We start from the raw sequence: 21,735 nt of genomic DNA, 5'->3' as shown, positions 1-21,735 counted from the left end.
CTCGCTGCGTATGTCTGTGGGTGGATGTTTGCTTATCTCAACGCCTGTCTTCATCGATTTGTATGACGGAATCTATATGTTAATAGGTGTTTTTGTCTCTGTAACTTCCTAAGCTTATGTGTCTGAGCAAATGTTTGCGTAACTCAATGCCTGTTTTTGTCGGTTTGTATGTCAGAATCCAGATATTCATATGTTGTTTTTGTCTCCCTCATTTTCTCTGCTTATGTGTCTGGGCGGGCGTTTGCCTATCTCAATACCTGTCTCTGTCGGTGTGTATGCCTGAATCAATATATTTGCATGTGTTTTTGTCTCTCTTACTCTCCTTGCCTAGGTGTCTGATCAGATGTTTGCTTATCGCAGTGACTGTCTTTGTCGATTTGTATGTCAGAATCTATATATTTATATGTATTTTTGTCTCTTTCACTTTCTCTACTTATGTGTCTGGGCGGGTGTTTGCCTATCTCAATGCCCGTGATTGTTCCTTTGTATGTCTGAATCTATATATTTATATGTGTTTTTGTCACTCTCGCTTGTCGGTTTGTATGCCTGAATCCATATATTTATATGTGTTTTTGTCACTCTCTCTCTCCTTGCCTATGTGTCTGGGCGGATGTTTGCCTATCTCAATGCCTGTGATTGTTGCTTTGTATGTCAGAATCCTTACATTTATACGTGTTTTTGTCTCTCTCACTTCCTCTGCTTATGGGTCTGGGCGGATGATTGCCTATCTCAATGCCTAATTAATTTTTTTTTTATAATTTCTGTATTGTGTTATGCAAGAGGTGAATTCAAGAAAGAATTTGTTACTTACTTACAATTTTTTTTCATAATGACAAATCCGACAACGGCTGATGATAAAGAATTTATTCATTCTAATAGATATATTTTGTCAATGTTATCTGACGTAGCCGACAAATGATATCGATAACGAATTTTAATAAAGAATTTGTTCAATTTGATACTTAAATTATGTCAGTGTTATCAAACGTATCTGTCAAAAGACATTGATAAAGAATTTACTCACTCTAATACTTAGATTCCGTTAAAGCTATCCCAAGTATCTGTCAATAGATGTTGATGGAGAGTTTATTCATTCTTATACTTAGATTTTCTCTATGTTAACCTATCTATCCGATATATGATGTATGCAAATTCTTTTTCTTCATCTCCGATTTTTTAATAGACATTCTAAACGTTTGATATGCTGGCTTACTCAAAAAAATTGGTCAGTACAAATATTAATTTTCTAATGGTAAAAGTTGCTACACACATATCTATATCATTCCCATTTTGAAGTTGGAAAATATTAAATGTGAATTTTTTGTGTTTTAAGTGTGTTTCATGACATTCTAAGATGTAAAAAAAAATTATTAATTAATGTAATTATGTAAATTAATGTAATCATGTAAACTAAATAATAATAAATTAATTTATGTAAATTAGTTCAAGGTTAAACATAAGTCAACCACGCCTAACAAATTAAATTACAAAAAGAATTTCACAATTTCAAACAAAGGAAACATCACGCTCTTTGAACAGAGCACGAATTTTCAGGGTAGTTGAATTCCGGTCATTTCACTGTCTGCTTGTATTGACGGGAGCACTGTCCGCTTGAAACTGTTATAGCTATATGGTGGGACTGTCCGCTCTTAACTATTATAGCTATATAGGGAGACACCCCCGTTGTAATTGTTATACCTTTACTACTATCCTCTCTGGGGCTAATGCTGCGCACATCACGCCGTTCCTAGACGCACATTTTTACGATATTTTTGGTTGACCAAATTTGGATTTCAGTGTAGCCTATGATTTTATCGAAAAGTTTAGACCATTTAAGGGCCTAGACTAAAGACATTATTTTCATAAATGGACGTTATGAACATAACGTCCATTAGCCTATGTTAATATGTTCCTATTATGTTCGTGAATTATAAACACACCTTGGTGCAATTTATCTCTTAGTAGTATAAAATTTTACGAATAGTAAAATAAATAAATCGAAAGAGAAACAACTGATAGCAGCATAGGTCAAAAGGTAAATATATATCCTCGAGAGGTATAGCCTTTATTATATTCCTTGAGCATTAAAAAAAGATATATTCTATGAACGTCTGAAAGAGAACAAGATGGAATTGTCCCTATTAGCTTGTTACAAATTATCGCAGTTTCAAAAACCTAATATGCATCAAATGAGTAAACAGAGAAAAAAAATTTTCTATTGAAAGCAAAGAACAAATTTGAAATTTGATCGAGCGAAAATTGAATTATGCAAGATGTCAAATTTAAATGAAAAGAAGTTAGTATGAAAGAGCAGAAAAAACCTGAATCAAATAGAAATTATAATGAGACCACATCTAAAACGATCATGAGTTGTCAAAAGTTAGGGGCCTTACCATCCCTCAAGTTCTCCAGAAGCCATTTGCTCTTTACCAAAAATTTAATAGGACAATATCGAAAAAAAAAATTCTGGAAGTTTGAGCAATATTTAATTTGTTGATGCTATAATGAAAAAGAATAAATAATGTATGCTTTAATTCAAACGTAAATATCACTTTGAAATTTTTGCGGGGGAGGTATGAAGGGGGATAGCCCCTGGCTTATATGTAATGCTTTTGTTCGCTTTAAGCCTGGTTTCATTGTTCACTGTAATTTCTGTTCGTTCAAGGTTTCATTTCTTCAGAAATGAAACCTTTTTTAGTTGGTCCAGCTTTGGTATCTAATAAGAGCTAATTTCTGCTCCTTTGAAATTTTAAATTCGTTCTGTGTTTCCATAAAACAATTTTGTTTCTTTTTATTTACAAAATCTCTCTTCGTTTTTCATTAACAACATTTTATAATCGTGATGGGTATAGTTATGATAACAGTAGCAACGCAATGATTTTGGACTTCTAGGCCTATATTATTGAATATACCTTGGATCTGTCATCAACCTCATAATCCTTAAATCCCAAATGAAATACCGACTGTAAATCCTAATAATGCTTAATGATAAATATTTCATCAGTTAAGACCATTCCCCAAAAACTCCCTGGGCGATCATGAGCCGAAAGAGATACAATATGTCTATAAAATACAAGTTAGGATTGGGAAAGGTGGTGCAAGAGCGAAGGGCATTGGACTCACGTTGGTCATTCAATAACTAAAATTTAAATTCCTTTCAAGACTCAGATTTTCAACAAGGTGCAATAATCCATTATTAGTGAAAGATGTTCTGAATTTTCACTTTCATTTTGTAATATTAGTCTCACATTTGTAATCAACTAGATAAGAAAACCCTTCAGTGCCGTGTCTGGTAAAAATAAAAAGCTGAGTAGAACTAGAGAAGGGGGTTTGAGGCGGCAAAAGCCCAAGAGTCTCATTTCGAGTCTGTCAATCATATATTCGAAAATATTCTTATAGCTCTGAATTCAGCAAGGTGTAAGGTGTTTACCATTCTATTAAATAGCTTGTATCTATTCTCATAAAATATTTGTGTAATTTTGGAGTCTTACCCCAACGACTGAACTTATAATACAGGCCCAGTGGCTTATTTTGTGTTTTTCAACTATTCATATTAAAATGACTATTTTGAAACTTCTATTCAATGCCATTTGAAAGCAAAGGCACGTTTAGTGTTGAAGGGAGATACGACAGCTACCCTTCCGTCAGTTCAACCTTGAAAAAGGACACTAAACCTCCGAATTTTCAACCGAAAGTGCCTTTCTCCAGCTTTTCATAACCATCCATTTTACAGAACGCCCCACGCAAAAAAAAAAAAAAAAAAAAAAAAAAAAAAAACAAACAAACAAACAAACAAACAAACACTAACAAGTACAAATCTTGGACAGTTTTCAGCTTAATTTTTCCCAAACCATGCGTGTCAACGAAGGACTTGGTTAATCAGCCCTAAAGAGACTTGTTACAATGATTTAATAAATTGCACCATGTGTACCCTATGCCTATAGGTAGGCTATTTGTTACTAACGTACCAAAATCTATATTATAAAAAAACCGGCACACAAGGGACGAGGGTCATGAAAACGCAACAGGATAAACCACGGGTAACAATGACTTACCTAAGATTTCAGAATAAATCCTGGCACCTCTTTTTCTTGCATGTTCTTCTTCTTCTAGGACTATAATTCCTGCACCTTCTCCCATCACAAATCCATCTCTTTTTGAATCAAAAGGTCTGGAAGCCTTCCAAGGACTGTCATTAAATTTTGTTGCCAAGGCCCGAGCTTTAGAAAACCCGGCTAAGGAAAGTGGATAAATGCAGGCTTCAGCACTGCCACAAATCATTGCGTCTGCATCCCCATATTTTATCATCCTAAATGCATCTCCAACAGAATGTAACCCCGTTGCGCACGCAGTTGACACTGAGTGGTTTGGTCCATTTGCACCATATTTTATACTTATAAGTCCAGCCGCCATATTAGTAAGGATTCTGGGTATAAAAAACGGACTAACTCTACTTGGCCCTTTAGTTTCAAGAATTTTTCCAGTCTCATAAATATAATCCATTTCAGTCATCCCCATGCCAACAGTGACACCTAACCTCGATTTAATGTTGCTATTTTCTAATTCAATTTTAGAATCTTTGACAGCTTCATGTGCTGCATGTAAAGCGTAGACAGTTCCTTTGTTAACATGTCTTAACTCGTGTGGCTTGAATATATGTTCAGAAGATAGTATTTTAGGTACAAGACCAGCCACTTTGCAAGGCAACTTTTCAAACTGTTCACCCTCTAGTTTCGATATGCCACAAACACTGTTAATCAAATTGTTCCAAGTTTCAAGCTTCGAAGTGCCAAGAGGGGTGACTAGGCCAATTCCCGTTACAACAACAGATCTATTCATTTTGTTCAGGATTTACCTAGAAAAAGGAAAACGGATAAACTTTCATCTGTGTGATTTCATCCAAAATAATACCAAGTAAGTGTCTGTTTTTAAGTAAACCGGAGGAATAGCCACGATTCTATCTATTACAAAGGGAGGATATACATTTGAAAACAGGCACTGCGTGTGGAAATTTATATCAGTGGTAAAGGGCACAAATAAAAAGGACACATTTTACGAAAAATATACGATACAGAAACAAATCTTAAGATATCAATTTTTAAGATGGGGAGGGGGCTTCAGCTCTGAGTATATACCTGGTATTGAATTTGTTTATGTGTTATTTTACTTTCGGAAGTAAGAACTTTCATGACATTTCCCAGATATCAGGCAGAGAGCAGAATAAGAAGCCTGTGAAGTGGTTGCACTGCTTAACTACTTCAGACATAAGGGAAAAAACATGATGAGGGAGCTACAATTAATGTGGGGAAACTATTGAGGTACTATAAATGATGCTGCTACTTCAGGGAGGTTCAGTTCCCTTAAGTAATGATGAATACCTCAGTTGAACTGAAGTAATAAAGTTCAACCAGTCCGGGTTGATCTTCCCTGAAGCAGTGATGCTAGGATTGTCTTGAAAGGATTTTGGTCTTGAAGATCGTATTTTAATATGAGTTTCTTTTATCTTTTCTTTTTCCATTTGTTTTGCTGAGGACGGCCTTTGGATACAGGGTCAAAAAATTCATTTGAAGTTTGCATTCCAGTCTTGAAAAAAATTTCCTCATTGTTCTACTTGTTGTTTATGATGGAAAGGGAGTGTGGTCTTCGTTGCTATTAATTAGTAATGATACAGAGCATCATAAAGTGAGCTTTGTCATCCCTAGCCATTTTTCAACACCAGTACCTCTTATTTAACTTAAATTTTTTCAAGAAAGTTCCTTGGCAAAAATAATAAAACTTCAATTTATAATTAACAGGAAATTCTATTTAACTAAACAATGCACATCCTCCAATTAGTAGTTGATTTCTTACGTCACAGGTATCAAAAAGTGTACGCCTTTTTTTCCCGGTGATATTGAATCGGAATGGGTGGAAATTACACGTGGTGTACCATGAGTAAAATGCGATGTATTTAAAATACCAAAGTTCCTTCTTTTTAAAGATAATTCCGGCTTCCTCTAATTAAGTTAAATCTAGTTTCAAAAATGAAAAGTCCTCAATCAGCAAAGAAAAAAGTGCAGTCACCCCCAGACTAAGAACGTCGCTGTCCAAGCTTTAGATTTCACTAAGAGTTTGAGTAATAAAAAATATGCTACGCATAATATTTCTAAGGAAGTTTAAACGATAGAAACCGTGTGAACGTCTAAATCATCAAAAATAGTTAAGAAAGATTATTGGACGACGGGTTCACATCCTTGGTCCACGCGGGCCAATGGCGAGCCAGTTCTCTCGGCGCAGGACTAAGAAGCTATGTTTGATAGTGGGGTAGAAGTGCTTTTTAAGATTATTAGTAGATCAGAGTCAAGATCATTCAGACAAAATTCTTATTCTTCCATCGTTGTCACCGTTATTGTCATTTGAAGTGACCCATTGCTGTGCACCTAAGTATGTAAGTTCAATAAATCTATTGCCTTTTTATCTGCGTTTATTTCATTTTATATGTCTGCATTTAGTCTAATAGTAGGTAATTAGTTCACATGTCTCCAATGTAAACGCTCCCAGGGAATCGTATCTCCAGATAGCTCGAGAAAAAAGAGACCACATTTTTTCATCCCTACAAATACCAAAAGTTGTCATCGCCAGAGCTTGGAAAAACGTTTCTAACCCCTATTAGCGTATAAGTATTTGTGTCTCCGAAGTCAGATCTAATCGTGCCGTGGAAACAAAGTTTTGAGACGTCAGAATTTCTAGTTCAATAATTCTTAATTCCTCATAACTTTTGATGGATTAAGTTAAACGAAATAATTTAAAGATATTCAAAATCAGCCTTAAAATACAATTCGATTAATATGTATATTGGAGAAATTACAGTGTCCGGTTCAAGTATAAGAAGTAATAATAGGGAAATAAACCTATGCCATTCATATCTGATTTATTGAGAAAGCAATGTTTTATTTCTGACTAGTAAGAATACATTTGATCTAGATACTAATTTTTCTATCGCTACAAATCACTAATAAAAAAAATTTCTATCGCTACAAATGGCGCGAGTCGGAAATTGGAGGAAAACTGCGAACTAATTAGGCTACAAAAACTTTGTAATTTAAATTTAATTATTGGAGAGATACAGACATATAAGCAAAGTGATTAGGCCTATTGCCGCTAGGCTACGACAGGAAACCCCTTATATCTCATAGGAGATAATAGCCTCCCTCAAAATAGGTTAAGTAAAATAATAAATTTATTTTAAGTTGATATAAACGCAAAAAAAATGTCTGAAGATTTAGAAGAAAAATTAATAGTGCAGAAATTGGTCGCGAAAAATACAGAAATAGCAAAATCTATACCAGAGTACAATGGTCAATCAGATATTGACGAATTTAATATCCAATTGACCCAGTTCGTACAACTAACAAAAACAGACGTTGGAGCGTTAAAAGACATGCTCCTACTACGATTAAAAGGCCAGGCTGTAACCTTTCTAATGCGGATTGAAGATATCATAGGCCATAACGCAAATTTGCCAATAAATACGGTTGATTACTTGTTAAAAGCATTTAAAGATAGGTTTATAGACACCAGTTCCATAAATAAATTAAAACACGGAGCAGTGAGCTTTGACTTTTCACAGAATATAAGAGAATACCTTGATAATTACGCATTTCTGTAGAGGCAAAATACGGAAGAGGTTCGGGGCAACTGTATGAAAAAGTCATACTAAATACCTTTTTGCAAGGGCTACCCCCAAAACTATATAGAGTGGTAATATCCAAAAATATTCAGACGTTGTATCTTGTAGTTCAGGAGGTAGAGCGATTAATCGAAGTTGATACGATGGTTGCTAATCATAGTAAAGCAAAAAAAAATAGCCTAGGCAATTCAAACGCGAAACTAATCCTCAAGGGCTATCAGGCATCCCCCCAATTTCTTTTCAAGGGATAACTCCCCAATACCACAAAGAAATAAAACGCAAGAAACCACTAGGCAGAAAACAGTACGTTTTCAGCCTATTAAACAGTCCAATTACGGAAATAACCCTACAATAATAAGGTGTTATAATTGTAATCGTGTTGGCCATATCGCGAGAGAGTGCCGTTATGTCCCCAATCGCATACCAAAAATTGCTGTGGGTAATACGCAAAATTACGGTAACCATTTGTTCGAAAGAACAAATTTTAGCACCGGTCGTGCAATAGGCTATAGCCAGGGAAGATTGCGCCAATCAGTACCTTACAACACGTACCAACCAAATTTGTATAACCCTCCCCCAAACAGACAAATTAATTACCGATTTGAAAACCCAAATACTCGCCAAAGCCAGTATAATGCGAAAATGCAATATAGAAATCACGAAAATTTTGCCAATTTGCAAAATGAAAATTTTGCAAGCCAACGGCATTGGCAGTCAACGCCAGCAAGCGGCACTGACACGAGACATCCACGTTACAGTAATAACACATGGCAAAGGCAGGCAGATGTAGATCAATTAAATAGGCCTACGGAACCAAATACGTCTGAATATCTATTACAGGCACCGACTCATGAAATAAATTCTCAGGGAAATGTTTCAGGCCCCTCAGAAATATAAATTGGACCCAGAGGTTGCCCAGAATATTTAATAGGTCCAAGACAATATTAGTGCCGTCTTGTAGTGATAGTAATAACAAGTTACCTATATTTAATAATTTTTGTGTAGAAAATGTTTATTTTAAGGCTTTCATTGACTCCGGTGCAACAATCAGTATAATAGACTCTTGCGTATTTAATATGTTGCGTCTGCATATTAGGCGACAAAGAAACCCTAATAATCCAAATTTAACAATTGTGATAGGCCATAATTTGGACGCAAAAGGTTCAATATGCCTAAGCGTGAAAAGAGACAATAGAACCTTTATCAAAAATTTTATAATATACGATAACTTTCCATATGAGGCTATTATGGGCACAAATTTTTTAAGGTCTAATAGAATACTATTAGACGTAGCAAATGAGAGGCTTGTCTACCCAGCTAAGGTACGGGAAGACATTTCTACCTTAAGAAATCGTAACAGAGATTACGAAGACAACGTAACAGTAAACAAAATTTCTGGTGGTATAATGTCGCAGTATTTTGAACCTCATGTCTCGCAAAGACATGGCATAATTGGAAATTTGTTCAATTACCCTGAGAGACATTGCAGAAATGAAGTTAATTTAAATAATAAAAGTATTGAATCTGCGAAAATAAAAACAGGAGTTATGTGACAATAGAGGTCAAGCGAAATTAAGAAAATAGTGGAATTATGGAAGAACATAGTAAAACCCAACTCGATGCCGCCAGATACCGCGATGGCACAGCATAGCGCCAATAAGAATCTAATAGACAAGGAAAATAAAAATAAATATTACGAATTCGCGATAAAGAAAACAAAAGTCCCTCCCAAAATGATACAAAAAATTCAAATATCACATATGATTGAACCAGTGGTTAGCAAATCAGAAATGTGGTTTGCGACACCATCTGAAATACCCGAAAATCTGCTATGCGAGGAACAGATTATATTTTATGACAAAGGAGAAGGTTTTATTTGGGTAACTAATAATCACAAAAATGATACAATTACAATTAAAAAGGGGACGTGTTTAGTTCAAATCCAGGTTTTAACGGAGAATGATTTAAATAGATGAGAAAACTCTAAAAGAAACCTAGTTAACGGTATTAAAACTTCAAATAACAAATATCCTTTAACTAAATCGCCATTTTTAAACAAATTTAATATGGATCATATTATGGACTTGGAACTTAAGAAAAAATTATGCGAATTATTATGGAATTTTAAAAATGTATTCTCTGCATCTGAAGATGACATCGGGCTAATACCATTTTATGAACATTCAATTTTAACGACTGGTAATCCCGTAGCAAAACAGACATATCGTGTGCCATATAAGCACAAAGAGTGGTTAAAAAATAAAATTCATGAACTAGCAAAAAAATGAGATTATACGCCCAAGTATAAGTCCGTATAGTGCACCAGTGATCGTAGTACCACAAAAGAATGGAGATCTTAGACTCGTAGTAGATTATAGAGCCCTCAACATACAAGTAGATAGCGATAAATTCCCTCTACCAAGAATAGATAAAATTCTTGACTCAATCTCAAGCAAAAATAAAATCTTTACTTCTTTGGACCTTACCCAAGGCTACCGCCAACTGAAAATAGCCAAAACAAATGTCCAAAAAACTTCATTTTCAACATCTGAATATGGTTCTTATGATTGCTTAAGAATACCATTTGGACTGAAAACAAGTTCAAGCGCGCTATGTAGACCCCTATTGCACCTGTTAAGAGGATTAAAAAATATAATTCATTTTGTTGATGATATTGTATGCGTGGGGCAAAACACTGAACAACTCTTAGCAACGCTAGCCAAGGTGTTTGAGAAGTTCAGGCAAGGCAATTTAAAATTCCGGCCTGAAAAAGTAAATTTATTTCAACCTATGATTAAATTTTTAGGAATAGTAGTAACCCAGGGAGAGATATCCCCAGACCCTGATAAAATGTGTTGAAAACCTCAAGCCCCCCAGAACTATGAAAAAATTAAGGGGAATTTTAGGTCTTACTGGCTAATTCAGAACAGTCGTACGCAATTACACCCAAATTGCGAAACCCCTTACGGAATTCGCTAGAGGGAACTCCCATAATATTACCTGGTCCCAGGAAGCTCAAACGTCCCTAGACCGTCTCAAAAAAGGCACTCACTTCTGAACCAATATTATCACTCCCTGATTTCGAAAACGGAAGATTTGTGGTTACAACCGATGCTAGTTCAAAAGGCATTGGCGCAATTTTTTCGCAAATAATCCCGGTAGAAAACCCTAATCCTCTAGAGGGAACGCCTAAACAAAAACAAATAGAAAAAGTTATATGCTATTCGAGTAAAATTTTATCAAAAGACGAAAGTAGTTATTCCGCCAACAACTTAGAATTATTATCTATTATCCACCACTTGGACAAATTTAGACGGTATTTAATAGGTAGAAAATGTATACTATGATCAGACCATAAAAATTTGCAGTACCTGCGCAAATTTAAGAACCCCACGGACATTCTAGCTAGATGAATTATGAAAATCCAAGACCTAGATTATGAATTTGAACATCTAAAAGGTTAACAAAACGCAGTTTGTGACTTTTTGAGTAAATACCCAGAAAAAATTCCATCAGAAACATGGGAAAATGAAGTTAAAACTATAAATGCTAAGAGCAAACATGGATGTAAGAAAAACAAAGTCAAACACACGGTAAAAGAAAATAAAATCAACTATTGTCCCTTGTCTTTGGAAAATATAAAAAGAAAGCAAAAAAAGGACGAAATGTTTGTAGCACTAATTGACTATTTTGTGAATGATGATGCGTTACCGGATAAATTCAAAATTCTTAGAAAAGAGATAGATAATTTTTACTATGATTTGAATGAAGAAATACTGTGTAGAATTGTGACTGCTGAGACAAATAGAAACCAAACCTCGATAATACCTGTTTACCACAAAACTTAATAGTGCCTGCATTTGAATATTTTCATTCAGATACAGGTGGACATTTAGGCGCAATAAAAAAATTCCATAAATTTAAAAAATATTTGCAAATGCCATCTGCATTGACCAAACTTAAAGAATTTATAAGTACATGCAAAACATTTTACCTAAGAAAAATTCCCTCAGCTTATCCCGATAGCGAAGTACCCCTTCGATCGTACCTCATTTGACTTAGTCGGAGCAAGTGGAACCTTACCTGTTTCTAGCATAAGCTATACTGGTATTCTTTTAATCATAATAATTTTCCTGGATTTACTTATACCAAAACATTGAAAAATCAAGGTGGAGATGCCACATGTAAGGCGTTATAAATGTTATTTTTAAAATTTGTCATTCCTGATAAAATTTAGGAGTGACAACGGGGGCAATTTTGTTTCGAAAGTAACAAAAGACTTGATGAGTTTTCTTAATATAGAGAAAATGGTGACAGCTCCGTACCACTCACAAGCTAATGTTAAAATAGAAAACAGGCATAAAATATTTTCGAACTTATTAAGTATTTATACAAAAGACAAGAGGAGCTACTGGGATAAATTCTTACCTTATTTAACTAACGTAATTAACACTGCTTATTGCGAAACAAACAAAGACAATCCATTTTATTTACTTTTTGGTCGTGATTTTAAAATCCCGTGTGATGAGATTATTGAATCTCGGCAGTATTATAACAACTCAGAAGATTATAAACAAGAATTCATAAATAGGATGAGGAAAACTTATAAAATAGTTAGGCAAGAGCTGAAAAAATGTAAAATAAACCAAGAGCTCAGAAACCAACCCAAAGTCAATGGGAATATAGATTACAAAGAAGAGGACTGTGTCAACCTAAGGAACGAAGTAAAAACGAAAGGCAAAAAAACATTTCAACAAATATTCTGGACCGTACAGACTAGTCAAAAACTACAATAACGAATATACTTTTAAAATGAAGAACCCCGATAGTGGAAGAACTTACAAGGCGCATAGCCGAATAAAAAGAGCCAAATTTCTAGAGAGATGGGTATCACATCCCTCTTCTACTGGTTCGTCAGATTCGGAAAATGAGCCCCCTAGGTCAAGACTGGAAGAGCTAAAACCTTTTAATTTCAAGCAAGACTATTTCGAGAATGACAGTGATGAGCAAAATTTTGAAGAATTTTTAGCTATGAAAAATCTAGTTACTCCAGAGAAAAAAACCCTAACACCAGTAAGAATAAAAACGCCAAAAACTCCAAAAAGTTATTCATTGGCGAGTGCAAGAGAATTAGATTATACAATATCTCCAAAAACCTAATTTTCCCCGATAGAATTTCGACCCCATGTCCCCCCAAAAGATTTCCAGACGATATGGTTTCCCCTGCAACACCGATAGAAAGGCTTTACAGGAAGAATTAAACAGAGCTGTAGAAACCCCCGGTATTACTGTAAAGAAAACTCCTCCCAAAGATTCAACTAAAACAAATCTGCGAGAAGCTATGGATTTAATAAATTTTCCCATAAAAACAAGTCAAACTACATTGTCCGAGAATAAAACTCCAAAGGATGACCAGCAAGGTCAATATCCTGATATAACTGTGTCCAAGGCCAAACCTAAACAGTGGACTTCATTGAGCGAAACCCTAGTGCAAACAATACCCCATCCCCCTGAGGACATCGAATTCAAACAATGGAGGAACCCGGCAAAAACTTTTGATTCCTCCCAAAGCTCTCAAGAATCTTTCAAATCTCCCGAGTTGAAAACTCAAGACGAGGACGTAGGGAATAAACCTTCTACTTCAAGAGGAGTAGAAATTTACGAAGGAAGGGCAGGTGATACGTCAAAAAGTGCCACCTCTAAAAGTTCTAATCCGGATTCGTCGGAAACTAGTTACGAAGAGTCTGACGGCGAATCAGACCATATAGTAGCTAAAGAAATAGGGAAATCAAGGCCGACCTCAGCAGCCGCACACGGGAAACAAACGAAATTAAAAGGGCAAGAATTTTTGAAAAAACAATACAAAAAGTTTGACCTTATTTCGCTAGAAAAACCGAAAAAGAAGAAACCGCAAGAAACAGAGGAGAAAATAATGACACAGTCAGGCAGAACGGTTAAACAACCTGACAGTTTGAAATATCCCTAATTAATGTAAAGAAAAATTTCAAATCCCTTATAAAAATCAACTTGTGATCCACCATAATAAATTTAACAGTGTGCAAGTAAAGTTAACCAAGTAAATGTTAATGAAAAAAAAAATAATACTAATACGAGTGATGTCAAAACGTCGACAATCACAGAAAATAACCAAAGGTAGGAAGCTAGTGGTCTACTGAGGACGACAATTGGTGTTGGACCATGTTTTGTGGGAAGCCTGGGGAGGAAACAAGGGTAAAACATCAGTACATTACACAGACACCGTGTTCATGTTTTAGAGCAATTGAGTTTGATTAAATTGAGCTATATTTAATTTTTTTTCAAACTGAATTGAATTTGATTAAAAACAGCTTAATTATAATAAATTGAGATAAATCTAGTACAAATGGAGTATTCAGGTACTTGTTGTAAAGCTCAAAAGTGATGCTTAAATTTTGAAATCATTTGATCGGTTGAAGTTTGCGTAAGAAAACCCTGTATACATCAAATGGTAACTAAGTATGACTCATTAGGGTTACACATTATAAGCTGGAGAATGTATAGAGGCAGTCCTAATGTATGGGCCATCAGTCAATATTAGGGGCAAAAATACTTTTAAACAGAGGGATACAAAAAACCGATCCGAACTTTATCTATAGTTGGCTATTGGTACGTTTATATGTAGAATTTCACGGCGGATGTGGAATTATATCTCAATAATAATATGTAAAATTTTAAAGCCATTTGATCATTTAAGATACATGGATTGAAACCCTGTGTATGTCCAATGGCAACTAAGTAAAACCCACAAGGAATTCCCTAATAATGTGAAGGTGTTTTTCGCTTAAGGGATTCTAATAAGACTTTAATATCATATTTATTTATTTAGTGCTGAAGGGTTTGCTCGAACAATAGCCTTCTAAAAAGATATTGATGTCAGTTCTTCTTTACGCTTATATTCTTTGCCAAGCATCTACTTGAATATACATGGGCAGGCTTGGAAATCCTGCATCTAATTACTTTATTCGAAAGACGAATATGAGGCACCAATGTTGACTTGTAATTACGGAAAAATCCTAAGATTAAGAAGACGAAAACCAAGAGAAGAACACAGAGAAACAGCTGAAATGCAGAAGTTAAACCCGGAGCCCCATGAGAACGTCTAAGCCAAGAAATAGGGAAGACATTAGAAAACGAGTGGGTATAGAGGTCTCCACTCGTCCTCGCTATGGCTTTTTCCCTCATTGTAGTATCGTTTACGTAAAACCGTGTGGTTATGACGCTGCACATGCGTTTCTTAAACAGCACGGACGTGGGTGAGCAATGCAGGCAGGAAACATGTTTTAAAATTAGACCTAAAAAAAAATTAACCATGTAGCATAAACTCGGTTTAAATGATTATTTTAAATGTAATGTAAAATTAACTAAGTGTTAAAAGAAGTTAAAATAAAGTGTATGTAGTAGTGTATATTAGAAAGTATAATAAGACACCACACTTAAAGTCGAAGAATTAATATTTTATGACGTCGTTAGGCTATAAAAACTTAGAAAAAACTTCTATGTATCGAAATTTCCAATGGGAACTATGTTGTTTTATTAAAACCCAATCAATTCGTGACTAATTTGTGCTATGTTTATTTAACTCACATAACGTTTGATTTTTCTCCGTTATTTTTATGACAGGAAGTAATTATACACATTAGTTATTGAAAATCACAGCGAGTTATCCAGTACAGATAGCACCCAATAGCATTTACTTTCTTCATACCTCAACCAACAAACAGTATTCATCATATACTCAAGGCAATTTTCATCCCAGCTTCGTCCACGAAAACAACAGTCACCTTTGATCATTCAACCTTCAACCACAAACTATATTACGTGTCAGGTAACCTTAAATTTGAATCTCAGTATCCAGTGCTTTATCCAACTATATAATCACATAAATGCTGAGAACCCCATCGGTCAGTACAAGATATAAATACATAAATATCGCCTTTGATACCCATTTTTGGACCCCAGAATCATTTGACAGCATAGTGAAGATCGAAATTAAATGATATTTAACGATTTTTGAAGTTAAATGATATTTGAAGACATTTGAAGATATTTGAAGTTAAAGTTAAAGACAATTTGAAGTTTAATTCTGAGAACCCCATCGATCAGTACAAGATAAACGATATTTAACGATATTTGAAGTCAAATGATATTTGAAGATGTTTGAAGTTGAAATTAAAGACAATATCTTAAAAGAGTCACTATAGTTGGATGTCAACCCGATCCAAATTCAAACTTCAATTACCCCGTGATTAGCCTAGAAATCACCACAAAGGGTAATCGACGCAAGCCATGAGCAAACAATTTCATAAAAGGCACAAATGAACAATTTTACGCGAGAATACATTCTCTATGTGCCTCAAAATATCCTAAAAAAAATGATATGCTGAGAAGAAAAAAAGCACGCCCATTGTTCGAACCCTTAATGATAAGGCACCCTATGAACTATCAAAGTAAAAGCAGGTGAGAGTGAACCCTGATAGCGTATGCCAATACCTGCAGTTGGAAGCGTCATTTCCCAGTTGACAATTAGAATAAGCTCATCATGTGAACACAATCGTGCTTAAACTGTCCCATGAAGAAACCATAACGTAAGTGCTTTAAAGAATTTTGCCAAGACGAAAGGAGTGAAGGACAATAATTTACAACAGGAGGATTGAGTACACTAAGGACTCGAAGGTAATAAAATAGATGTGAATTTACATATGTTACTTCCTAATACCTTGGATAACTCAAAAATTTCAATAGTGAAAGTGTTTTAATGTTACCAGTGAATATGGTAAACACAATATTGTTAGTTATAAATCATTCATGTATGCACCGCTAGATGTTCAAGTAGAATTAGGTGTAGTGTTATCATTTTATCCGTTTAATGTAATGTAGATAGAATGTAGTATATCATATAGACAGCAAAAAAAAAGCCTTGTAAAAATCGAAAAAAAATCTTTAGTATAATAGCTAGCCTAGAACCATGAATAATCTTAGTCCGGTAGATGAATTTTAGATAGGGATGTAGAATAAAATAAGAAAAGTAATAGAGAAAATATTTAGGACCCCTGGTTAAGCCATAACATAAATATAAAATAATTATGTAAAAGAAATAGTTAATAAATGGCGAACATTTTAAAAGCCCAAAGGCAAGCAATTGCTAATGACGGGACGTCATTAATTGTTGGGAAGGGTAATATGTACCTTGAGTAAAATGCGATGTATTTAAAATACCAATGTTCTTTCTTTTTAAAGATAATTCCTGCTTCCTCTAATTAAGTTAAATCTAGTTTCAAAAATGAAAAGTCCTCAATCAGCAAAGAAAAAAAGTGCAGTCACCCCCAGACTAAGAACGGCGCTATCCAAGCTTTAGATTTCGCTAAGAGAGTGAGTAATAAAAATATGCTACGTACAATATTTCTAAGGAAGTTTAAACGATAGAAACCGTGTGAACGTCTAAATCATCAAAAATAGTTAAGAAAGATAATTGGACGACGGGTTCACATCCGTGGTCCATTCGGACTAATGGCAAGCCAGTTCTCACGGCGCAGGACTGAAAAGCTATGTTTGATAGTGGGGTAGAAGTGCTTTTTAAGATTATTAGTAGATCAGAGTCAAGATCATTCAGACAAAATTCTTATTCTTCCATCGTTGTCACCGTTATTGTCATTTGAAGTGACCCATTGCTGTGCACCTAAGTATGTAAGTTCAATAAATCTATTGACTTTTTATCTGTGTTTATTTCATTTTATATGTCTGCATCTAGTCTAATAGTAGGTAATTAGTTCGTATGTCTCTAAGGTAAACGCTCCCAGTGAATCGGATCTCCAGATAGCTCGAGAAAAAAGAGACCACATTTTTTCATCCCTACATATACCAAAAGTTGTCATCGCTACAGCTTGGAAAAACGTTTCTAACCCCTATTAGCCTATAAGTATTTGTGTCTCCGAAGTCAGATCTAATCGTGCCGTGGAAACAAAGTTTTGAGACGTCAGAATTTCTAGTTCAATAATTCTTAATTCATCATAACTTTTGATGGATTAAGTTAAACGAAATAATTTAAAGATATTCAAAATCAGCATTAAAATACAATTCGATTAATATGTATATTGGAGAAATTACAGTGTCCGGTTCAAATATAAGAAGTAATAATAGGGAAATAAACCTATGCCATTCATATCTGATTTATTGAGAAAGCCAGGTTTTATTTTTGACTAGTAAGAATACATTTGATTAAGATACTAATTTTTCTATCGCTAAAAATAATAAATAAAATTTCTATCGCTACAGTGGCGCCCCACAAGGTACCAAATTAGCAGCTCTTCTTTTCCTGGCTGTTATCAACTATGTGCTTTCTGACTTTGACGATCGTTTTAAATTCGTCGATGATTTGTCTGTGCTTCTTAAATACCACGTAAAGGATTCGCAAGCTGTAGCCCAGTTTGACCCAAATTTTTTCGATCAGTTTAAATCACAGTGTACTGCGAACAATCTTCAAATTAATGAGAATAAATCAAAGGTGTTGAGGTTCAACCCATTTAAACGCGATTTTACCTACCCCGCGACTTCGTTCCCTTCTGCTTCGTGTGCGACTATCTTGGGCGTCACCTTTAGTGTGGACTGTTCGTTTTCTATTCATGTACAAGAGTTGGTTAAGGAGGGAAATTATGCTATGTGGACACTGGTGGCGATACGCCGCCTATGTTTTTCAGTGTATCAGCTGAGAATAGCGTACCCCACTTTTATTCGATCAATTCTTGAATATGCGTATCCTATTTGGGGCCTACAAATTCACGACATCGATGACTTAAGTGATGATTTAGATGGGATCCAGAAAAAGGCAGTAAAGATCATTCTTTGTGACAAATATGTAGATTACAGCTCCGCTCTAAAGTCACTTGAAATACCAAGCCTTCGCGATCACCGTTTTCAGCTGATGATTCGTTTTGGCCAGTTTTTATTGTCTAGTTCTGTACATAGGACAATATTACCACCTAAAATGCCTGTCCGCGCAAATACCAGAAGCAAAAGCAAACTTATGCCCGTCTCGTGCCGCACAAACAGACTTAGTAACTCCTTTGTTCCTTTTTTTACAAGTGCTTTTAATAAAATGTAGAGAAGTGTTTTCATGTAAAAAGTTTTCATGTAAAATACAGCACCTCTTAGTGCATTTTTTTAATGAGTCTATGACAGCTGTTTTCATTAAAATGATTCTGATTCTAACTGATTCAAAGAACTTTAATATCAAAGAAAACAATAAATATTAGTCAATGTAGTCATTCAATGCCCCCCCCCCACCTGTCAGTCCACCCAGCTAATCCATACAATTAGACCATTTATTGCAGAAAGTCAGAGTTCTCTTGCGGGCTTGGTGGAGGTGCCAAGGACGGGGAGGGGTTCTATGCCTTTACCCGCCACTCCATGGTCTTTGACACAACTTCCCCCAGCATCACGACACCATATCCTTCCTCAAGTCTCTCTGCATTCACCACTGTCTTACTCAAACCTTCATCATCTTCAAAAAATTGTACAACAAATAGTCCTTCGCTAATTTCTTTTTATTATTTTTTTTTTATTCCAATATTCACGGCGCCAGGTACTTCAAAGTATCTGATATGCCGCTATTCATTTACCTCTTTCAATGGCCTCGAGGTTTTAAATGTCTATTGAACCTTCTTTTGAAGGTGTCAACAGAAGGATTTGCAGGGATAATATCCCCAGGAAGATCGTTCCAGATAGAAGTGCAACGCTGGATGAAGCTGTTCCTCAAGTACTCGGTTTTCGGCGTATCCTCCTTTAGATAATTGGACCGAGCTGTGTGCCTTCGTGTCTGCCTTGTCGGCTGGAAAAAAGGGGGCACAATTCGAGAGAGGTCGTCTGAGGGAGGCGAATTCACGTACTTGTAGAAAACAGCCATCGACGCTACATCAAACCTTTCATTTAGAGGCTGGAGCAATTCTTGTGTAGAGGCGCAGCCCGCACTATTTGCCCTATTCTGGATCTTCTGAAGTGGTGCCAACAGCGTTTTCGGAGTACCAGCAAATAGCGGGCATTCATATTCAGCTATGGGTCTGATGCAAGACTTGTAGAGTGGGATGATCGAGCTTGATGGAAGAAGGTTTTTGCAGCGAAGAGTAACTCCCAGCTTTCTTGCACAGGAGGTTCTCACCCGATCAAGGTGATTGTTCCAAGAGAGATCGGTGGAGAAAGGAATCCCTAGTAGACGAAGCCCGTCGACTTTCTTTATAGCTTCATTTTTGAAGATGAAACTGGGGTGTTCACGTGGCACCTTTGATCGGGTAATTAGAAGCTCCTTTGTTTTCAATGCCTTGAAGTTGATCATCCATGCATCAGACCACTTTTCAATTTTCAAAAGATCCATCTGTAGGGAAAGGGAGGCTTGTGTTGGGTCTTCGTGTTTAGGGACGGCTGAGTATGTCGTGGTATCGTCGGCAAAGTGATGCTGAGGGTTTGCAAGGTTGTCTCCCATGTCATTTATGTACATAAGGAAGAGCGTAGGTCCCAAGACACTGCCCTGGGGTACCCCTGCTTTCACTGGATATTCACGGGAAATAAACCCGTCAAGAACAACCCGCAGTAAACGATCGGAAAGAAAGCTCTCAATCACTTTTAACAGACATCCACGAACACCATACACATAGAGTTTCTTTAGCAGGCCACGGTGCCATACTCTGTCAAAAACTTTCGCAATGTCGAAGCATAGTAGCCTGATGTCGTATCCCATTGCCAGTAGTTCTATCCACTCCTGATACAGGGCCACTAGGCAGTCTAATGTTGAGCGTTTCCGGCGGAATCCATATTGGCGATCGCCTAGAAGGTCATTTGATTCCAGGTGCTGAAGAAGTGTTTTATTGGAGACGCTCTCGTAAACTTTGCCAACACAGGAGAAAAGGCTAATAGGCTTGTAGGAGCCCACGCTCATTGGATCGCCTTCTGGCTTTAGAGTAGGTATATCATGGGCAGACTTACATGTTCGTGGGAAGGTTCCGGAGAAAAAGCACAGCTGGAAAAGCAATGACCAGGGTCCAGCTAGTTTGGCACTGCAGCACTTGAGTACAAAATTTGGTATGTTGTCAGGACCCGTGGCTTTGGTCACATCCAGATGTTGCAGAATGCGAAGGATCTTGGGAGCCAAAAAATTCACGCGTTCCAGGACAGTGTCGGTTCGGTCGGAGAATTTTGGCACTTCTCTACCGTCATCGTCTAGATTCGAGAATTCGGCAAAAGCCTTAGCAACAGCTTCAGCCTTTGCCTGTGGATCTTGTATCACTGTCCCGTTACTCTGGAGAGAAGGAATTGCGGTCCCCTTGGACGACGGTAAAGCCTCGTTGACAATTTTACACCAACACTTTGCCGAAGCAAGTTGAAGTTTGGTGGCGAATTTCTCCTTATACTGAACCCGGGATTGCCAAATCCTTCTCGAACTACATCTTTGTGCGCATTTATGAATGCAATTCTGTCCTCTTCGCTCTTCGAAAGTAGCCATCGCTTGTGCGCCTTTTGCTTTGCTCGGATTGTCTTCATACACTGGGCGTTGAACCAAGGTTTGTCCTTACTGGACACCTGGATCCGCTTTGAAGGGATATGTTTTTCGATAGTCAACTATGGCCTGCTGGTACTTATCTGCAGCTTTCTCTGGGCCTTCCAGGAGGAAAGCTCTCCACAGCTGAGAAAAAAGAGTGTTTCTCAAACCATCCCAATCACCTCTTTTGTATAGCCAGATTGTTCGTTCATGCTTTACTGGAGGCGGAATATTTAGGTTTCCACGTGAAAGGACGGCAACGTAGTCACTGAGGAAAGCATGGGCGTCTACCTTAGAGGAGTCAGGGTGATCTGTAAGGATGGGTCAAGACGTGATAATCCATCTGGGCTGTGATAAATGTCGAAATTGACAAGCTGTCCCAGACCGTAAGAGAGAGATAGATCATACAAGTCTGACCCGTCCCTATCAGTATTTTTGATGCGAATCCACACGCTATGATGGACGTTGAAGTCTCCAAGAAGGATAATGGCAGACATAGCGT

The 21,735-nt window shown here is 36.4% G+C and overlaps 1 protein-coding gene across 2 annotated transcripts in view; it reads right to left on the bottom strand.

Moving 5' to 3' along the window:
* LOC148947671 (3-oxoacyl-[acyl-carrier-protein] synthase, mitochondrial) overlaps window positions 1–21,735 on the bottom strand; it is a 102,778-nt gene that overhangs the window by 45,022 nt on the left and 36,021 nt on the right. For both annotated transcript variants that reach the window (XM_089096187.1, XM_089096186.1), the window contains one exon: window positions 4,056–4,855. In XM_089096187.1, coding sequence (XP_088952313.1) covers window positions 4,056–4,839 — 784 coding nt within the window. In that variant the 5' untranslated portion in view covers window positions 4,840–4,855. The remainder of the gene's footprint in view (window positions 1–4,055; window positions 4,856–21,735) is intronic.

The sequence above is a fragment of the Artemia sp. Qi Xiang Cuo genome, chromosome 10 (genome assembly GCF_049724085.1).
Source record: "Artemia sp. Qi Xiang Cuo chromosome 10, ASM4972408v1, whole genome shotgun sequence".
In the NCBI taxonomy this organism is placed as follows: domain Eukaryota; kingdom Metazoa; phylum Arthropoda; class Branchiopoda; order Anostraca; family Artemiidae; genus Artemia; species Artemia sp. Qi Xiang Cuo.
Note: the sequence above shows the minus strand (reverse complement) of the source record. Positions and strands in the feature narration are given on the sequence as shown.